The sequence below is a fragment of the Solea solea genome, chromosome 5, assembly GCF_958295425.1.
Source record: "Solea solea chromosome 5, fSolSol10.1, whole genome shotgun sequence".
Classification (NCBI taxonomy): domain Eukaryota; kingdom Metazoa; phylum Chordata; class Actinopteri; order Pleuronectiformes; family Soleidae; genus Solea; species Solea solea.
The window spans coordinates 25,389,043-25,411,276 of record NC_081138.1 but is presented as its reverse complement, the minus strand read 5'-3'; the positions used below and the strand labels follow the sequence as shown (position 1 = coordinate 25,411,276).

At 42.9% G+C, this 22,234-nt stretch overlaps 1 protein-coding gene across 4 annotated transcripts in view; it reads left to right on the top strand.

Annotated features, from left to right (window-relative positions):
• The window catches only part of kiaa1549lb (KIAA1549-like b), a 70,650-nt gene that overhangs the window by 19,199 nt on the left and 29,217 nt on the right, over nucleotides 1-22,234 (top strand). For all 4 annotated transcript variants that reach the window (XM_058629097.1, XM_058629096.1, XM_058629095.1 and 1 more), the window contains exons 2-7: nucleotides 6,244-6,615; nucleotides 9,751-10,266; nucleotides 10,354-10,469; nucleotides 15,479-15,698; nucleotides 15,868-16,001; nucleotides 16,683-16,851. In XM_058629097.1, the coding sequence (XP_058485080.1) occupies nucleotides 6,244-6,615; nucleotides 9,751-10,266; nucleotides 10,354-10,469; nucleotides 15,479-15,698; nucleotides 15,868-16,001; nucleotides 16,683-16,851 (1,527 nt within the window). The remainder of the gene's footprint in view (nucleotides 1-6,243; nucleotides 6,616-9,750; nucleotides 10,267-10,353; nucleotides 10,470-15,478; nucleotides 15,699-15,867; nucleotides 16,002-16,682; nucleotides 16,852-22,234) is intronic.

Sequence of the window (22,234 nt, the reverse complement as noted above, 5' to 3'; positions counted from 1 at the left end):
TTAATTCTGAAGGAGCAACTCAATCAATCCCCCCCCCCCCCAGGGATTTATATTCTGATTCTGATTTGTGCTGATGCATGCACCTCGTAGCCATAACCCAACAATTATGCTCCGACGGCGTAACAAATATTCTGATGAGGAAATAAATAGCCCAACAGAGTTTTTTTACCCCCCTAAACAGAATTACACTCTTTGTTTTTTTTTTGCTTAAACTACATCCACACAGCTGACGTGATTACTGCAGCACGGCAGACGTGCAGCTCTCACTCACATTCTGGTCACACTGCGGTGCGTCTCTCTCTCTCGCGCGCGCTCTGTCTCTTTTACAGCTTGTCGCCTGTGCTTCTGCTGAGCGTACACGACATTTAGCTTCACAGATCATATCACATTTTACTCTTTTCTTTTCCGCATCGAGTGATTTTGACCGACACTGGACCGATCACGGATATTAGGTTGTGAATCTGTGATGTTTTAACACGTTTTACTGTGAAGAAATCTTCGTTTTCACACCTGTTTCAAATGTTTCTCTAAGAAAAAATGAGCCAGCGTAAAAATCAGCAGCACAATAATAAATGTGGTGTTTCCTGACGTAGACGGGACATTTTGCACAGTAGGAGAAACGGATGTAAAAGAGTTATCACTTTAGATGATCTCTGCGGCTTCTTAAATGTATTAAATTCAGTGTTTTTGAGCCTTTATGTGACTGGAAATCATGAACATAGCACAGAGATATGTGAAAAGTGCTGACTTGTTGGAGTGCTCACATAAAATCAAAAAGAGACGACTGGTTCATGTGGTTCAGCAGAAAACTCCAGCGATATCCGTATTTGCTGAATTACTGCAGAAGGTTAATATCGGGGAGTTCATATGATGATGATGCTCGGGGAAATTAATTCGATTTGGCTCCTTTCCCATTTTCACCCAAAAGGGCTTGAGCCAGCAGTTATACGATCCCTCACATGGGAGTGGAGTGAACATGTCTCCTCTAACCTTCCAAAACAGCTCGCTAAAAGCCCCGAATGGTGGCTCTCTGGTGTGTTTTACCGTCTGCGGCGGCAAACATGGAAACACTTGATTAAAGCATTATCCTCATATACCATTGAGTGATGCGGATAATGTGAAGAAATATGTGATGTTGAGCCATTTAGAAATTGCAGGAGTGCCGTTCCTGTTTTTAGCCACATAGCACTCCATCAATATGAATCTTTTAAATCATTGCTCTTTTTAGCCTTAAAATGAAATCACTATAATCTAACATCACACTGTGGTTCATCCAGCTTATACACAGGTGCAAGGACAGCGGGAAAAAAGCCTCAGTGAGCAGTAATATGAGTGGACATCAGGCAATAACATACACACCACGACTGCGGCATCCGCAGCTGCGTCGGGACAGAAGTCGCCGTGTCATCATGTCCGGCTGAAATGGATGTAGAGCCGCGTAGTGTCATCAGAGACAGGAGGGAAGGACAGTGAAACGCTTCCAGTATTTTTGTTTATTTTTACTCCCCAGTTCTGGACGTCCTCGCCTATCTGTACATTTTCACATCCTTTTGGATTGAACGGTGTAGACTTACTCCAGATGCAATTACAGAGGTCACTTCCAACCCCACCGTACGAGCTGTCAGGCATACGGCGTCCACTCAAGTGTCGTGTGCTATTATCTATTTTCATCTTAATGGAAACACAACTTACAAAACTGACATTGTGGAAGAAGGAAGTAGGAAGTGATTGAGACCGTTAACTCCTCAGGAAAAGCTTATAGTGATTTGAAATGGATTAGAGGGGTTTGTATCTGCTGGGCCGTGTTCCAGACAGCTCATGCATGTTTCAGCCCACGAGACTTTTTAAATACATAAAGACATTTTAAAAAAACACTGTCCAATGGATGAATGTGACGTCCTCTTTTCCACCCAAGCTGTCATCTGAATGGTAGTTACATAGTAGTAGTTAATGTAGTTAATTAACACCTAAGCATCAAATTTGTTTTGCTGATTTTAACCATAAAAGGGCCAGAAAATTTCCTTTTTTCCAGAATAACTCTCAATATCTGGCATGTTAAAACAGTCTATTAACAATTTAAAATGAAGAAAAATATTATTGAGAAAAAAAACACTGTCGTACACGAACACCAGTTTTGGTGTGTCAAATTTGAAAGGTGAACAGTGTAAAACATATTTAATATAATGTTTGTTTGAGTCTCACTGTGTAAAAACAGGCCAAAAATAAAATGGAAACTATATACAGGCGTTTTTCCAACTTTTTCCTCTCGACAAAGATGCTGATTCGCCGCACCGTAACAACGACGGCTTTGATGCGCAACTTCTCAGCTGTCAGAAACGGGATGGGATTTTTTCCCGATAGCACAAACCATCGCGTAATTGCGGTAATGCAAAGTGTTGTAGTGCAAACGTGTTAAAGGGTTAATAATATAATTTATTTGCCTGAAAAAAGAGATTTCTCAATGTTAATGTCCAAGTCAAGCTGACAAACCAATAAAAACATGGTCTATAATGGGTCTATATTTGTTCATATAAGTAATTGTACTGTATATATAGTCATTTTGCTAAATATTTAAGCCTATTTCAAAAAACTGAAGACAATATTTTATATCAACTTAATGAATGCAGTCACATTTGCGTTAACACTGCTTAAGTCCAACTTGAGTTCCAAAAACAATCAGTATTTGTGTAAGATCAGAGTCTTCTGCAACACTGTGTACTGTGTGTGCAACACATGTGACCAAACACTCGTTTTAATGAAATGTCTGTCCTCTCAGACGTCTTTGAAACTTCCTACTGAAGCTCTGATTTATTCTTTTAATAGAACAACAACAGCTCGAAGCGGCTTTATGCGCATAAGCAGCCAAAAGCAGGAGGGACTTCTGAGGCTCTTCCCGAGGAGCCGGGGTCCAAGCGTCTCCAATTTGTTTGTCTGTGCCCAGGGATCCTTCCACCTCACTCCTGAAATGTGCTCCCTGTTTTTTACAAAGAGAAAACAAAAACAGCTCAAAGCAAAAAGGGGAGATACTGTGTATAATGTGAGAGCATCAGCAGCAGCAGCATCAGCAGCAGCAGCAGTGTCGTGTAGCTCAGAGATAGTTCTGGCTGCAGAGGCAAAAAACAAGTGTGGAAATGAGATCTTGCACAGTGATGTCACTTCATCATGTCTTCCACAAACCAAACATTACTGATCATACATGCTATCGGTTTCTAAAGGCAACTATATAATTGTTTTCATTTTATTATCCTGAGTCCAGTGTTTCTACCTTTGCATCCAACTTGACTGATGACAACATCATTTCAGATTACTCTCATAAAGGAGCAAAGAAACCTGAAAATATTCACAACTGAAGGAATTATACACTGTATGTTATCACAACAGTGCAATGTACAAACATTATATCAACATGCTGTATCTTGCATAGAGGTAGACAATGTAATTGGTAGGATTAATAATTAATATGGTCCATTATTGCAATTTTCTTTTAAATAATTGGCTTTTATTGTTTAATTAATCCACCAAATATTAATTATTTATGCAAGTTAACACATTTTGGTCTCGGGAATCTTGAGAAATGCTACTTGTTAAAACTTTATGAATAAATCGTTTATTATAAGTTTTATTTTTGGTTACTTGTTTCACCTTTTTAATATTGTTCTTACTTTAAATATGTAAGTGCACTACAAGTGCGGACCCAGATTGGATCTGGGTCGACTAAGAGTGGTTCTACTCTTTACTTAAATGAAGCAATTGTATGCATCGTTTGTTGGACGATGGATGGATGATGGATCAGATGAAGGACAAAAAATGAAAAGCAGTCAAACATATCGGCCAAAAATGTCAGCTGCCCTTCTTTTTAAAGAACAGTATTGGCATCGACTGTAGAAAAACCCACATCAGTCAACGTCTACTATTGAATTTCTGTAATATTTCTATTGAGGAAAATGATATTTCTACATTATATCTTCTCTCCTCTCTGTTTTTTACACCTTTCCCTCTCTCGTCCATGATTGAAATCACCTCCATATGCTCAGCTTTGTTAGAGCAGGTGGAAAACCGCAGGTGGACCCGAACCCCTCCCCCTCAGACTGGCCGTGGTCCCGCGCACTCAAATTCATGTCGCCACGCTAAGCAGCGGAGGGAGGGGGGGGCGCTCTGCAGGAAGTTATCTTTCATGTCTGTGACCAGGTGGTTTGCCTGAGTCACCTCACAGTGGCCTTGAAGCAGGACACAGATCCTTTGTTGTGTTGTGAAGCTCTTTTCTCCCCCCCCCCCCCCCCCCCAGCCTACTCATGGTTTCATATCGTCAGGTTTTTAGGAATGGATTAGGAAATGTTTGCGGTGCACTTTAGCACTTTGCTGATTTACCGAAAGGAGCTGAATGAAGTCGGAACACGAGGACGGCACAAAGGGGCTCTCTGTGAGGAACGAGTACTTGTTAAGAAAGAAAATCACCCGTTTGAAAACAAATTATACGGAGCTTAATTTCAGTGTTCTGGGATACTGGTGACATTTGAAGAGAACACGAGCCTCGATTGGATCCATAGGTGTTACATTCTGTTTCAGTTTTTCCATTTAGTGTTCTGCAAATATCTGCAGTCGGGTGCCTTCAGAATGCTTTACGGTGCCAGCTGTGTGAGCTCACTCTGCCCCGGGCTAGTCATCGTGTGTGCAGTTCAGAAAACACGGACTCAAGGGCCCTCACATTTCTGCAGAGTGTCCTGGACAAGTTTACAGCTTAGGATCCAATGTATCAAAGCAAAGAAAATGGTACAAGTAAATACTGTAGATATAGTCTGTGTGTGTGTGTGTGTGTGTGATTCCCTCGCCTCTTTAAGCTTAAACATACATAAGTTTCTCTTCTGTTGAAGGAGTTGTATATGAGAAGCACTAGATGCATGCGCTTCAGCAGCCGGGGGAACATGCCGAGGGGGAGGACGATGTGACACGACTGCAAAGTTTTTATAAATGGATAAAAGAAGCCCTTTATGGATGGCGTTGAGGACGTGCTGAGAATAAAAGGAAAGCAGAGCACATGACAAGACTCCTTGTTGGCTGTCTTGGTGCACAGACCTCCTCCACCATCTCGGTTACCTTCATGCTACCTTTTTTCGGGGAATCATAATCTCTGCAAAGGTCAAGGAAGCTTTAACGCGAGGCCATTGTGTTGCGTAGAAGTAGCGCTGCCTTCTCTGTCTCCTCTCTTATCTTCAGCACACAGCTGACGTCTCCTGAATAATTCCATTTGTCCTACTTTCAAGATTGTTCCTCTCTCTCTCTTTTGGGAATTCACGACTGTCTGCGCTGGTGTGCTATCAGAGAGATGTGTTTACACTCCTTTAACGTGGTGTCTGAAGAGTGTTTGTAATATGCTTTCACCTTGGCTAACAGAGGATGGGACATTAGCTGAGTAAAACTTTATGCCTCAAAGTAAAGTTGACGCAGAACAGGCAGGTGTGTATCAGGTGGACCTATACTTATAATCTAGCACGAGGCATCAGTGGAGAGAAAACAATATCTGACAGAACCAGATCTTGGGTTTCAACCAGGGTGCTTTTTAAGTTTCTCTTGATATACCTGACTCTCTGAATGTCATTCTGCCACTTTCCATCGCATTGCAACAGTAATTTGCCAGTGCTTAAATGCCAATGGGAATTAGTATTTTAAGCTCTAAGATGATGATTTCTTTTTCTTTTTTTTGAGTAGCATTGATATTAGAAGTGTCAATCCACTGTGACTTCACTCCCCTGGAGCTAAAATCACTCTTGTTCTCCGTAGTCTGTGGTGTGGGTTTTGAGTGTTTTACAAAGTGAAACAAACTGAAGTTTACTACGGGGAAAGGCTGTCTAAGTGTGCGACATACGGCACTATTCTAGCACTGGAACAGTATAAAAACCGGCTGCATTCATTTTATAGCAACAGAGCTAAGCAGAAGTGCTACGAGATGCATTAAACGGACCTCGTAACTCTCATCACTTCTGCAAACACACTTGCACTCCACCAACCGAACGCCTGCTTCTGTTGGTCAATATTTTTTATAGATTTTTATCTGTGGTCAACCTTGGTTGTTGCCATCTTGTGGTAATAGATGCACAATTGAAGAGGTAGTCATGAGCACAGTTCTGTATTTCCTAAATATTGCCTTGAATTTTTATTTTTTATTTATAGAGAAAACCACAATTTGAATTTTGAAAATAAGTTGCTAATCATGTCATGTCATCTCCCTGTGTTTTCCATTAACAGAAAAATCCACCTATGATGCCTCTGGCTCCTCGTCTCTCCTGAGTGACCCCGCTGCCACAGCTGCTCCTGCTCACCCATCGACTGGCCTGTCCGTGGCGGAGGAGGTGCCTTTCTTAGCCGCCCGCTCAGATGGTGACTCAGAGGTGGCGGGAGGAGGTTTATCAGGGCAGCCTGCCTTTTCTTCTGTCTTAACTGTCATGGCGGGAACTGTCAAACATCCTGTGATCCTTGATCAAAGTAGAACCTCGCCGACGATCACCAAGGACGAGACCCACACCACCAAATGGCCTTCACATAGTTCCAGCGGCTCCGGCTCAGAGATGTCTTCTTCTTCGTCGTCTTATGTGCGAGATAGAATCCCCGCCAGCTCAGGTCTGACTCCCAGCATGCCTCACCAGCACACTTCACCACGTCAGGCTGTTACTTTGTTGTCCCCATCACATGTGTCCGTCTTCATGGACATAAAAAAGAATGAGAATGTCTCATCCTTTTCATCATCAACAGCCTCCCCTCCTTCACTATCATTATTTCCATCACCAGCTCCATCAACCTCCTCCGTGTTATTATCTCTACTCTCTCTGTCACCTTCCACTGAGCTGATGAACAAAGCTCCGTCTTCTCAGGGTCAGAGGACTGTGTTGAGCGCTGCACGTCCAACAGAATCCGTTACATTCTCACCAGCAATGCCTCTTAGTAGCACAGACAGTTCGACAGCAACTGCAGAATACACAACTCATTCAGAACAGGGATGGCGACGCACATCAACCGAATCATCACACATCAGCAATAGATTAGCAGAACAACAACTTTACGCAGCCACTGATAAAATCCATGGAGTTGCATATTCAAAAGTAATGACGACACCGGCAATCAGCTCATACAGAACATCGTATTCTTCTTCTAACACTGTGCATGATCCTTTTAAGATTTTACTCAAACCCACTGAGATGCACAACTCGGGTATGAACTCTGTGTCAGCCAGTAATTTGAAAATTAGCACCTTGGTTCGCTCCAATCAAGAGAGTCAAGCTGTTGAAATGCAGCAGGAATTGTCACAGGAGCCCACGTCAGCACTGTCGTCTGCCCCTCCTAATGGCTATTCCGTTTCCAGTGATGTCGCACAGCAGATGGTAGATCGAACGGCACATGCAGAAAAGACGGATAGTCAGACTTTTGTTCACAAACGGGCCGGACATGCAGTCACATCACACACTGTAAATCCAACTGTATCACCAGCAATGACTCTCAAACCCACTGCATCTTTTTTAACAGTTTCCTCTGGTGCAACCGGACCCGGTGCAAAATCTCTCTCAGAAAGTGCAATCACAAACCCGACGCCTATCGACTCTGGCATGGTGTCCTTGGAGCATTCATCTAATCGTGGTGATTTACTGATGGCACCAGGTCACGGCCACCCTGCAGTTTCTGTCATCAATATAAAAAATAAACTAGCGGGAGCTGAGCTTAAATCTATTTCCACCCAAGCTCACCAGAATAACTCACTCTCGCACACGACGAAGACGCGGCCTGAATCCACCGCTGGTTTGATCGCCAGAGCGGGAACAACCTTCTTCACAACAGGGTCACTTAATGTGCAGAGTAATGTCACCGCAAACCTTCGACAATTTGTTACACAGAAAACGTCGCCCCGTGGCATAATTCCGAAGCATATAGGATGGACCGCGCTAAAAATATTCTCCTCTGACAGTGGGACTGTGTCTCTTTCTGGTTCAGCGTTGCCAGCTGGGTCAGCAAAATATATGACCTATAAAAGTGTGCATGGACATTTTTCACAGCCCTATCGACCTACATACCCATTGCCGTTGATTCGCAGCCACAGCCCGGATCACAGCGCAGGTGAAGGCCTGACTGGCAGTAGTGAGGTTAATTCTGCAGACCAGACTGAAGCGCCATTAACGTCTAAAAAACCTGTTCAAGCCACACCTTTTCTTAATTTCCTCCATGAATTTTATACAACATCTGGTCTAATGCCATACGACGATAAATCTCAGCAGACGCTGTCCTCAGGTGAAGTCTCTCCTTACGATAAAAAATCGGAGGGCGCCGGCCTCAGTAAACCTTTGACATTCAAGGTGCAAACTAATGCAGGGAATAATAAATCGTCTCCGTCCTCCACTCTTCACATGTTGTACGGAAAGAGCTCTGCAGAGACTTTAGTTTCTCCTTTATTTAACGGAAAGGAAGAGTCTCCTCTAATCAAAAGCACCGTGTTTTACACGAGGAGTGTTCCTTTAGGGCGGTCCACAACACAGTTCCCGTCTTTAATGACTACAGAAGATGCTTTAATGATGAATAAAGGTGGTTTGAACAAAGCATCTCCCACTGAACTCTCCCTTTCTCAAGTAACTTTTGATGGTGGATTAGGCGCTTCGATAAGTCTTTCCCGAAAAAACGGTGTGACAGTGATGGGCCCTCATGAGAGGTCTTCTTCTTCTTGGTCAGAAATCACCACAACACTGAGGACAAACTCCTCTCAGCGCGCTCAGGGACCCGCCGTCATTGTGAGTAGTAATAAATCAAAGCTTTATTTAGGCACAGAGACGGCCAGTCCTTCCACTGCTTCCTCTGCAGCAGCCACTTCCTCCAGTGATGGACAAAACAGCATTGAGACGGTGAGACCTATTCTCAGCTTTGGCACAAAATTAATGGCGCCATATAAAAGGTGGAAAGCCACCAAGCCGGCGTCTTTTCAAAGCAGCACTTTTGACTCAGGAATGACACCCAGTGGCTTTGATAGGGCAAATTCTAATTTAATACCAGATGGCACATCATATGAACACCCAAATCTGGAAGACAGACAAGAGCATAGAATGCATATATTGAATTCAAACGATCCAACACTCGTCGCCAGTGATCCCTATTCAGTTCATCCAACTGTTGGAGGATATCCATCGCTTACATATGGTAAAGGAACATCTGATTATAAAGAACAGAGCATGACGTTGTCACTAGCTGATTTAAAATTTGGTGCTGCTGTCAGTTTACGGCAAATAGGGACGGCAAACACTGGTGCTCCACCAGTTTGGGGTCCAGATACATCTGCTCCCCTCACTCACATATCTAGTGACTCTGTAACTTCTTCACGAGACGCTCTGCTTGCATTTGCGTACAAGAGCGTGGCCACGAGACTTCCAAACACACCTGTGCACAGTTTCACTGACACCGACCATGTGCGTGACACAAGGGATTCAGAACTGAACGAGTTCACCTCACCAAGAGAGCGGATGCTATCATCATCAGATGCTTCTTCACCATCACTCTTCTCCGCTTTTCACCTCACCACCTCTCAAGCTTCATCATTACTGTCTCCATCATCATCATCAACATCAAGTTCAGCTGATGTGACATTGTCATCCAAACCAACCGTCTTCTCTGCCATTGAATCAACTCCTCCACCACCCCCACCTGACTCCCTTTCATACAGTGTGATTTTAACAGATTCTGAGTGCCCAAAGTGTACGACTGACGTGTCTGTTGTCCTTACAGAGGCAGGGACAGACAAGCTTAACACGGGCACGTCCAGAGCAGTTGCACTCCCTTTCCTCAAAGAAAAAGAGGTCCATCTGTCCCCCTCTCAGTCAGCGAGAACAACACTTTCTGCTGGGCCCTCTGAAAGGACATCTCAGGTACCGCCTCTGCGACCGGACACCACAACAGCCTCCGTGAAGCTCGCCTCCACAAGCGTAGCTTCAACCGCTACAACTAAAAACACAACCACCTCCATGCCTTCCCTAAACGTTACCACTGGAAGCACGCAGTCCACCACCGCTACCACACAACCGCCAGCACCCGTGACCAGGAGGGTTATCACCACCACCACCACCACCACCACCACCACCACAAACATCAGGACTCAAACCAGCAGAAGAGCATTCACTCCTCTCATCTTCAGAACAAGCCCACCCAGGGCAGCCACGACTGCCTTCATCTCCCCGTTCACCACCACCACAGAGGCTCCGCCGCAGCAGTGCAACATCACAGAGAGACTGTGGGTGAAAACAGGTAAACCAGATGTTCTAATATCACCGTGAATGAAAAAAAGTGAACTTACATTATTTTAACGTCTTATTGTAACTGTGTATTTGTTAGTCGTCTCGATCTATGTGAGAAGAAACAGGCTGGACAGCATCCAGAGGCAGAACCTTCGGAGGGGACTCAGCCAGGGCCTCCGGAAAGCTCTGAATGACACTTCTGCTCAAGCACAGGTTAGACTTTATTATTACTGTTAAAGCGACAAGTTCTGTGGGTCTGGAAAAGCCAACAGTATCAGGCTACACTGATACATTCCACCTCCTCATGTTGGCCCTTTTGTCAAAGGCTCTGTCCCCAAAACACTACTAGTCATTGTCTATAATAAGACCAGGGATTTTGGCTGCACTTTTCTGACATTTTTCCGCGATTTGCTTGCTAACTTCTGGTCATCAGCTCTATTTCAGCAGTGAATGCTTTTCCAGCTTTTTACGTGCTATCACATTTTGGAAAGGATTCTCTTTGACAACTGCAGAACAGGAGAGGACGTGTTGGGAACTTGATTATCGGAGCTATCTATTCAATCTTAACCCGAGCAAGTGCCTACAGCTAATTACTGAAGATATCACAGTCATGGGCTGCAGGGTGTGTGCAGGTTGCCAGGTTAGTTAATGACAGACAGGTTCAACACCATCATTCTGGCTGTAATCACTGAAGAAAAAACATAATCTGTTTATCCATATGCATAGACCTAAAATGAGAACAACACTAAAACAGTTAATGGTCCGTAATGTAGTTTATCAGCGTGGGGTAAATTAGAAACTTAAACCAATAAGGACCCCCATGTAGGCTACATGAAAAGAGATGAGGACTAATATAGAAATTAGGTTGACTGAAAGTGTCCCAGAAAGCAGTGGGTGAAGTCACATATTTGTGAAACTCCAAAACTATAGACATAGGACTGTAGCTGTGAGTGTGTGTTCCTCCGTTTGCCTTGCGTTTACAATCAGCTTTGAAGTGAATCTGTACAAAGTCTTATCGCAGGAGTCAACACGACACATTTAATTGAACAAAAACTTAGGAAACCAATCTACTTTCAACATTCCCCCCCCTCCTAATAACACAAACACACCCTGTGCACACACACAAAAATAATCCTTGTGTCTGTAGATTTAGCCATTCTGTGCCAAAAATGGCTCCCACTGGGCCAAATCCATTCCGTAAGCCTCTCATACCTCTCAGTGTGCGTCAACAGCAGCTCTTACTTATAAGAAGATGTGAACGTACAGTCAATGTGATGTAGAAATGTACACGTGTTACTGTCTTAGACCGAGAAAGGAGGATTTCTTACACGGAGAGACGTTAGACTTGACGTAAATGGATGCTGCAGACAACTGAACTGAACTGAATTTGGTTGAAAAAGGACACATCTGACTGCTTTTGTTGAGAAATAAGAGAATCTCTCCTTATCTTAAGGGGCATGTAGTGTCTTCAGAGTGTTCCAATCATGAGCAAGTGTTTATTACTTGTGTGTGCGCATATTTCTGTGGATCTGTGTGTGTGTGTGTGTGTTTCCTTGCATGTTGGCGATTTAGTGAAACACCCCAACGTGTTTCATTTCCCAGTGTGGAAGCATCAAATAACAGGAGAGAGGGTGAGGTGTACTCGTCCTGCCTGTGTGAAGGTCAGTGATCTCACATGTTCAATGTGAGGCACTCTGTAGTCTCTGAAGGTGTCTTGCTTCAGTGCACTCCTGTCACCCGTTTCAACATCGCATGGGTTCCTTTTAGCAGCCCCGCACTCTCGTCCAATGGGGAGCAAGCTGTTCGCAAGGGTAATTGCTTCTGTGTTTAATTATAGGGTTATAAATGGTTGGGAGGAGAGTGATGTGCCACACTCATGCTTAAAAAGACGATGAGAAATGGACTAAATGAGCTGGAGCTGGAAGACAAACACAAGTTTGAACCTGTTAAAAAAATAATACATGTACTGCTGTAATGTTTTGTTTTTTTTACTTTGGGCTCTCCGGTGACTTTACGCTGTTTGAATGTCAAAGTGAGATCTGGTGGGCTAATCTGTTGGCAGTCTTTCATAGTGGGTCTGTTACCAATCTTTGGCTTGGTGGAAATGCAATCTCTTAATAACACCTTCACATGGGTGAAGCCTGAAGAGATAATAAAGGGCTCTTTTTACGGAGCTCATGAGAAGGCTGAATTGTGCTGAGGCAGAGCGGTGACTCGCAGCTACTCAGAGACTGTAGCCTCTCAGTTTGGCCATCGGACCCCTCGTCAACTTGGGCTTCTTCCTGATGGGTTTAGATAACAGACCTGAATAGTTTCATCCCTCTCTCACACCCACACCCACAGACACACGTGTGTATTATCTTTTTTTAAATTGTGAATACACGCTCCCAGAACAAACCTCGTATATGTAAGAGGTAATAGTAGGTTGCACTTGCAGATATACTGTACGTCCAACCCCACAACACAGCAGTCACAGTCAATTGTGGAACTGGGAATTTTGGCTGCACTTTCTCTGCCATTCACTTATTTCTGGCAAACGTCTCCGCTTCAGTGTTTAGCTGAATAATCGACCCCAATGGTATGTTTTAAAACCTATCAATATTGGTGGAACAGGCATGGTTGTTGCATAATAGCGTAAATTAAGGAACAATCGCTATATTTAACTCATTTTTCGTTTAACTACCATTAAACTAACCAAAACATTCCACTTTAATTTAAAACTTTTACTCATATTATTCATTTCATAGACCTAGATTTGTTTAGCCTAAAAGACAAAACTTGACCATAGAAAGTCACACACGCAGTTTAACCACATTTATTATCATTTTGTGGTTACAGTTCAACAAAATACACAGATTTCACATTTGTCCATGAAATTGAGAACTCAGGGAGACCGGACACCTTTGAGTCCAAAGTGAAGGAACACAAGCCTCTTTGTCCGAAACTCTCTGTCTGTCTGTCTCATGTCTCCTTCATCTCTTACTTTGCTCTCTTCTCTCTCTCTCTCCCTTTCTCTCTCACTGTATATCTGTGTTACACAATCACCATCTCCTGGTCCTTATGAACTCATTAGCAGATAGTAACACTAAGTGCTGCATCAATCTATTACAATTTAATTTAATGTCTTGTCGTTCAGCTCGTTTGAAATGATGACTGAGTGACACACCGTTAAAGGGATAGTTCAGGTTTTTTGACGTACTGACACATGGCTAAGTGATACATGTCACCTGGGCTGGGAATCAGCTTGAGACACAGACAAACATTCTCTCTGAACACTTAATACCGACTTTGTAAACAGAAAATTGTCTGATAGATACATGCTGTAGCCAGAATACAGCCCCAGTTGTAGAGAAATGTTTTTAAACGGCATCTACTGCAAATGATTAAGTCCATCTCTCAGAGTTTCTTAAAATATTATACACATTCAATTTATTTCCTCCCAAATGTTTTATTCGATTGAATCTAAGCTTGCTTCATTTCCACGTTACACTGCACACACGGGAAAGATTTTTGAAAGATCAGAAGTTAAGCCCAAAGTGCTTCAGCATAAATGATTTTAAACAGTAATCTAAACATGTATTGGAATTCAGTGCTAAATACAGCTTTCATCTTCATTAAAAAAATAAAATATCCTATCCATGGTTGATGAAGAGCAAATAATTAAACACAGAAAGGTTTTATGCCTTCATTTAATGCCTGTTTCTGTCCGACACTGCTGAGATGTGCTAAGCCAGCAACTTTTATTTATGTCCTCCTCCATCTTTTATTGATTGAGCTGCTGCCTTATTGAATTATGCAGAATAACAAACGGGATAACCAAATAAAACTCACAAAATTGCCACTAAATCAAAGTTTTAGCTAAAGCAATCTGTGCTGAAGTCACAAGCCATCTTCCACTTGAGCGTTTTACTTTAGCTATAACAGAGAGCACAGTGTGTGGCGAAGAGTGATTTCCATGCTGGAGAGCAGTGTCTTGGGCCGGACTGCAGTGTGAATGCAGAGATCATAAATACACAGCCATACAGTGTACAAACATACAGTGTTGTGTTTGTCAGGCTTGTTTTGTAGCTACAACCTGCATTAAAATACAAATTTTTACATTTTTTTTTGTTTTAAATAGAGGTATATGTTGAAGTTATGAATAGGCAGTGTGTTACAATGGGTTACAGATTTGGGGATTAGGCAAATTAGACACTCTAAATTGACCGTAGGTGTGGAAGTGGATGGTTGTTTATCTCTATATATGGCCCTGTGATGGACTGGCGACCTGTCCAGGGTGTACCCCGCCTTTCGCCCTATGTCAGCTTGGACTGGCACCAGCGCCCCTGTGACCCTCATGTGGAGGATAAAGTATAAAAATAGTGCCAACGAAAATGGCTCTTCAAATATGTTTGAAAACTTGTTTTCTCTGCTGTCCCCATTCACGGCTAAATGATACTTCAATCATGTTCTGGTTCTTCCATCTGAATATTTGTCCACTGTATGTCACACATTTTGTGACCCTCCACAAGCAAACTAACAAGTCAGCCCAGCACAAATGTGTATTTTTTTTTTTTACAGAATATGCAAGTTGTAATTTCAAAGAAGCCACTCAATGTTTCAAATCACAGTATTGGGGGTCTTAAAACATAAACTTTGTATTTGAAAGGCTACTGCTGCTGCTGGGAGGCTCCTCAGTGTTACTGCTGCCTGCCTCGAGAAGCTGCGTGTGTTTTCACTGTTGAGTGAACATGGAAAAGGAAAAAACGCATTGCTGAAGAACTAAATCGCGGCTGTTACAGCGCAAATCTTTGGCTGTACTCCTTAACGAAGACAGAGGCTTCTGGTCATGCCGACGCCTGCTATGCTAGCGGACTTTATCGCTAACACGTTAGCATTTAAGCTAGCAGACTTTATCGCTAACACGTTATCATTTAAGCTAAGCTAGCGGGCTTTATCGCTAATACGCTAGCATTTAAGCTAGTGGACGTTATCGCTAACACGTTAGCATTTAAGCTAAGCTAGCGGGCTTTATCGTTAATACGCTAGCATTTAAGCTAGCGGGGTTCATCGTTACAAACTTTCTCCAGAGCTTTACACAACAAACGGAAGGATTATTTAGCGGCCGAAAGAGCGGGAAGGACATGTTAGTTTTACCTAAATCACACCCATTACTCCACAACCGCCCCCCCCCCCAAATATCCCTTTACAAATACAAGTAATTATCTATTTTTACTCCTCAGGTGGAGACTGTGTTCGGCTCTCCCAACATGACTGTGGCTTATCACGTGACTGGAGGGGATATGGTCTACTACCCCTCAGTTGTGCTGGAAGGCTTGAACTCCTATGGCCGTGATAAGCTGATTGCTGACCTGCGACAGTATCTCCCCATGGTAACAGCCCTGCCCCTCCCAGCTGCATTATGGAGACCCAGCGCAGCTACAGGCTTCCAGCTGAAAACAGGTCAGCCATCCGTTGAGCTAAGATGGTGCAGGAGAAAAATTGAGTGGAAACTAGGTTTGAGATGTAAAAATAAAATAAAATGTAGCGACATCTGACGATGAAATGACAGTACTGCATTGCAAGTTAAGACAAAAAAAAAGAGAGGAACACACTTGTTCTTGTGTTGCAGTGCTGCAGTTTGTGGGAGCAGGTGATAATCCTCGCTCCTGTAGATTCTCTCAGATGATGGAACGGCGGCTGGAGAAGGTGTTTTCAGAAGCGCAGGCCAAAGTGCTCAGCACTAACAGCAGGCTCTCTGTTCAGGTACTGTCATGTTGGTCTTCGCCTTATTCTGGTGTCATTGTACTTCAATAGATTTCCATCAAAGCATTTAGCAGACTCTTTTATCCAAAGCGTAGTCTTGGAAAGAAATCCACTCGATAGGAACAGTGGAATGACAGAGGGTGCAGTAGTAGATCATGTATAAAAACAAAGCAACAAGTCACTTAGAGTTGAGGACAATAGGTCGACATTAGAATAGGTAGAACATCAACACATATGCTCCTCGACACGTCAACCCTGCCCTGTGTTTTTGACTTGACAGCTACAAATGGTTGCAAATCGTGTGCATTTTCCGTGTAAAACTCTCCCATCGGGCGTTTGGCTTTTAAACAAGACCTCCTTCCAGCGATGTTAATTAATTATGTTTAGTGAGGCAGTGTTTGTATTAATTTTAATCAGCTACCACTTCAAAGTGCACACTGTATTAAAGCTAATTCGACGGTTGTGCACGGGTGGAAGAAACAACAAAAAACTGATACTTTGATACTGCTTCTTGGTGAAGTCAGTCTTTAATAGTAACTGAGTTTCTTTCCATTTCATTTTGTTCCACAATATTTCCCCTATTATTACAGAGTTGCACATTACAGAAATGAAATGTGTTGTGTGTTTTTCTCTATTTTCTCATCTTTCTCTGAGCCTGTGCTCTACTTGTTTTTCTCCCAGATGCTGAGTGTCACCCAAGCAGCAGGCTCTCCTGCTGTGTCATTGGTCTACACTGTGAGTAATGGCACTGTCTTCCTTAATGGCACCACTGCCTCGAATCTCCTCGGTCAGCTGTCAGCTGAACTGGTCGGCTACTTCCTCTTTTATCCGCCACTTATCATCGCTGAGCGTAAGTAACAATTTGCATTCTGAAGTACATCTGTTAGTCAGGAATAATTGAACGACGTTACAAAGGGAGACAACAGAAGTAGATCTTGTGTCTCGGGAGTCATTTGTTTTGCCGGATACAAATTAGATTCAACAGACATTTTGTGTAATGCTTTTCTTTTTCTATTTATATTTTAAAGCGAAATAGAAACTTGGTACAATTTTCCATCTTTCCTTTTTACACACACAAAAAAGTGAATTATTTATTGGTTTTATGAGTGCAAAGTGAAAAAACCTTAATAACCGCGGTTGATTTGCGGTGAAAGTGGTTGTTTTATGAGCTTTTCTTTTTTGGTTTACATGGGCTGTGTTTTTAACAAAGCCGTCTGACTGATTTCCAGTCTCTCAGTTAGTTCAGCTGCTTTTATGATCACAGGACAATCAGACACAACCTGCTAAAGCACTTACATACTGTCATTCATGCAGTGTCAAGTCAATCATCATAATCTCAAAACATGCCTTTATTAATAATTTATTTTTCTCTAAATAGAACCAGAATTGACCAAATAGACGTCACGCTGCATTGAAGACCTAAAACTAGTGATAAAGACCATAAACTCTTCAGTAAATGTTTACTGATGCTATAATTCCAATCAGACTTTATAGACTTTAATATAAGCACTTCTTTCTTGAAGTGGAGTCAGTTCAGTCGGAGTGGGCAACATGATCTTAAAATAATATCATATTCCGTCATGATATCACAATAAAAATGTTAGTGATGATAGATAGTTCACAGAATTTCAAAATAAAAGTGTCTGCGTTGATATGGAACAATATACAGTTCATGATAAAAAATGTATTTGTGATGCAAAATTAATCTTTTACTCGAAGAAACATACAGAAATAACTCCCTTATAACTTGACATCATGTGGCCCGAGGGCCGTGGGTTTGAGACCACTAGTCTATGGATTCGATAGACCCCTTGACAACCTGACCAATAGCTACATATTCCAAAAAATAGGTACCAAAACCTGTATAATACCTTAATCATACACTTGTATATCAATTACACCATCTATATTGATACTGATCATGTCGCCCAGCTGTTGTTAAGCATTTTGCCACTATTGTTATCGTTTAATGACGGACCCATTCAAACATTATCAATTGAGCCAAGACAAAAGGGCGAGACGAAAGCCGTGTCTTTCGTCTCGCCCTCCTTTGCGGTTATGCGCAGTCTGAAGCTCCGTCTATGTTGGAGGTATCCTCCAAGAAAAAAAACAAATGAAAAGCGACAGCGAACCAGCAGGAGTCTAAAGAGCGAGCCCAGCTGTGTCCCAGTGTGCAGCCTGGTTCTATCCCCACCAGTGTATCTGGGGAAGGATGTGTATATACTGCTCAGCAGAGGGAAGACGTGGCAGATGCAGAACTCTGACTTATAATGAGGCGTCATTTGTATTGTGCTTCGCCGTTCCCTTGAGGGGAAGAGTCACAGATTGCTTGACCTTGTTCACAGTGCATTCAGAGTAAACATTCGGCAGCAGCTGAAATAGAGTTTCAAATGTCACATGAATCCGTTTGCTTACGCCGCCATGGTGGCGGGAAAAGCTGCTGCCGACAGTGCCAGCTCAAGCAATATATCGCAGATCTTAACAGAGTGAATATATCCAACCGGGTGCTTTTCACGAGTATGGAAACAGCCAGAGTGGACTTAATTCTGACCTTGTTTTCCCTCGTCTGACTCAGGAGAAGGCTTATATTTTGCAATAACAGCTTGTAAAATAAACAAGATATAGAAGTTCATTAGCTTTGGATTCTGTACCTTGTAGAATCTGTCACCTCTGGATTTCCATCGCTTCATCTTCTATGCTGGCTATCTTCATGTTTTTACGGCATTAATCCAACTCTACCTTCTCTTGGGATCTGTGGTGATTTGGTCAAATGTTTGCTTGTCTCTGGTATACTGGGGCACAACAGCAATGCACCACCTTTACTTTGCAATAGAAAAAGCTGGTGAGTAAACAAGTTGCCTGACAAATTGCTTTGTATATATCAGGCATGTCCATAGTCCGGCCAGCAGTCCAATCACAACCCTCGGTCAGATTTTGTATGGTCTGCTGCTTCAGTTTTATAATGCATTGTTTATGGCCTGCGAGAGAGTGGGGCAGACAATGTCTCATGTCATCTGCTTTAGCTCGGCTGGTAAAGAGTTGTGCTTTGAAACCCAGGCATAACAGACAGATACACGCATTCACACCTACTATTGTGTTATTTGACTCTAGATGTGAAAGAAAGGCAGAATCTTTTTGGCTTAGATTTGGTCACATTGCCATTTAGAAATGATTATGAAACAGTGCATTTGTATGTTACTTTTACTGTTAAAAAAAGGTCTGAAGGGACCATTGGTCCCTGGAAATCTTCACATTATCAAATCTGGCCCTGGTGTATACCTTACGTCTGTGGTTTTGAACAGCGCGGCTTCTTGCCAAAATTACAGTATTTTACTTCCGAGTGTTACATGATGGGATTGCGTGACGTCAGCTACCGGGGATCTGAAAAGGATTAACTCCATTTGCACACAGTATCCTCCCAGAAATGTCCTGGGAGCAGGATTGATGTCCAACAGGAACCAAACTACCCATTTAGTACATGTACTGTACAGTAGTTTCCTTGTGATTGTGAAAACAAAAGCCACAGGAACTTGACTTTCAGACGGGGACATTTATTTATCCGCCATTGTTTTAAAGCGATTGCAATCAACAGCGTCCATGTATTCACCCAAACAGAATGCAACGTTGATGTGTGATGTGATGTGATTGTCCTGAAGCTCCCACAGATAGTTGTCAGATTAAAATCAATCTGCCTTGTACAGTGGCCTTTCAGCGCGTTGACTCCGGTCATCTCTGCTGAGTTTGTTTCAGGGCACATCTGATGGAACAGATTAGATTGTATAATCAATATAGTTGTGTCCTTTCTTAAGATTTACCACACCGTGTGTGTGTGTGTGTGTGTTGAGCTCTGAATGATTCCAAAATGCAGCTGGGCTAAGGCATAATTTTGTGCCTGAATGCACCTGAAGCTGCTGATGTTGCTACGCTAATGTGCTGCTCATGCTATCCCTCCTAGGTAGACACGGCGTTCCATGTCACATTTTCGAAAGTGTCGTGAATAATAAAACCATGTGTACCATTGAGCACAAGGAGGCTAAATCAAAATCTCTAAAAAGATGCTTCAGGTCTAAGCGGCAGGCAGCCATTAGCCTGGTTGTGGGTTAAGAAATTGTTCTCAAACCAGCTGCAGTGCTTGAATTCCTCCAGAGGTTGATCTTCCGTGTTTGGTGGCTATGCTAAAATCCTGCTCAGGGTCAAAGCAGCTGCCAGATAAACCAGGCTTTTCCCTGGATCACAACATATTTTTCAAAGCAGTAGTTACGGCCAGAGGATTAACTGGATCTTATCAAACCCCGGGGTTCCTTTCCAGGACCGCATTCCGTGGAGTTTACAACCGGGGATTCATGTTCAGCCGAGGGCTGTTCACACAGGAGGAGGAGGAGGAGGAGGAGGATAGATAATATCTGTCTGACACACTCCACACAGTTTAAGCACCTGCTCAAAACAGAAATGTCTTTCCTCAGTTTGCTTCTGTTCATTGCAGCAAAAACTGCAATCGCAGCTGTTAGGATAATTTAAAGGTCTAGTTTGTAACTTAGCAACTTGTAACTTGTAGTTTAGGACAGTTTATTGCCAGAAAATAGCTTTAAAATAACAATGATTTGATTTTTATTGCCTTAAAATAAGTCTGTATTGTATGTATTTTAGGCAAGGGCCACAGTCTTGAGCTGACATTTCACTTTTTAGAAGAGTAAGCTACTCTTGGAGGAAGAACAGCCTCTCCAGTACATGAACGCTGTTGTAGTTCGATCATACAAAAGTCCTCAGTTTGTTACAGTCTGCACTTTCACCAGGAGAAGACTAACTTTGGACAGTGGATGAGTGTGATCTGTGTGTGTGTCTTGTTCAGCACCATGGACAGTGCCAAAGCACTTTGACTGGTCCTAGCAGCCAGTCCTGAACACAAGCCATTCTATGATTACACGTAACTCGATTGATTCATTGATTGGTTACACATGTTACAGGAGACTACTGTGATTATGCACAACAGGGCAGCAGTGGACCAGGTTAAGTCTTCATCGGGTGCGATTAATAGCAGCCACGTTATATGTGCATGAGATGCGTGGAGGGAAGTATTTCTTTGAAGAACACTGTTCTCTGTCAGGCCGAACAACGCCCCCTTAGCTGCGATATGATCACAACATATCACAGTCTGTCATAAGCTTTTGCTTAATTGACTGATAAACAGCGAGACCGAGTATATCTGACGACAGATTATCGCTCCTTCAGAGTCTGAGACGGCTCTGTTGTGCAGATACTGAGATCCACACATTTGTGTCTTCTATCTTAAAAGAAAAAAGGGAGGCTGCGTCTCTTAACTGAAGAACGCAGCTCCTGAGGGTGTCACCGAGGTCAGATCGCAGTTTTGTTTTACACACTGCTTAAGTCAGGATAAATAGATTCTCTGCCAGTGAACACTGAATTAAAGCTCACTCCGTTTTGTGATTGAATCAAATCAGAAAGTAGAGTTACCTTCGGGCTGCGGGATGATGTGGAAAACAAAGGAATATGACGAGATGCAAAGAGACTCCAGCAGAGAGCTAAAATCCCTCCACAGAAGACGACACAGAAGGACAGGAGAGAACCAGCGTGTGACGGTGATTCTGTTTGTTTTGTAGCCTCACCGCTGGTGATATTACACGTGAGGTGTAAGCATATGCCGGCAGCGGCTGTCTCCTCACTTCAAAGCCAATTACCTCAGTAAATAATTAACAGTGGGGGATTCTCGCGTCACCTTTAGCTCTGCTCTGACAGAAAAGGCCCGACATCTCACACCGCCACGGAGTGCCGGTTTGTAGCACTGACTTCCCCGTCTTCCTGTGGTGCCGGTGGAGGACGGACTGTGCTGACATCAGCTCTTTCACTCCGCCGCCTCCTCTGCTCTTCAACATTTTCTGCCGGGTGGATTATAAGTGAGGCTGCTGGCAAAGTCTCATTTTTAGACTTATAACAGCAATGGAAAAATACAACCTTAAACAAATGTGACGTAGGAAGTTTTGTTTTAATATAAGTTTGTGTGTTTGTGGCGCGGACGACAGGTGTTGTGAATGGTTCGGTTCAGATGCACGTCATGTGTAATACGTGACATTTTGATTGATTCGAACGCCTTGGAGAGAAAATGTTGTGTTTGCATTTCAATACTTTTGGCTGCATTTGTCTTTCTGTCAAATGCTTAGTTTGAGTTGAGCAGTGAGCGATGGGGACAGATGTGAGTAAAAAAAGCAGTGTTTTTT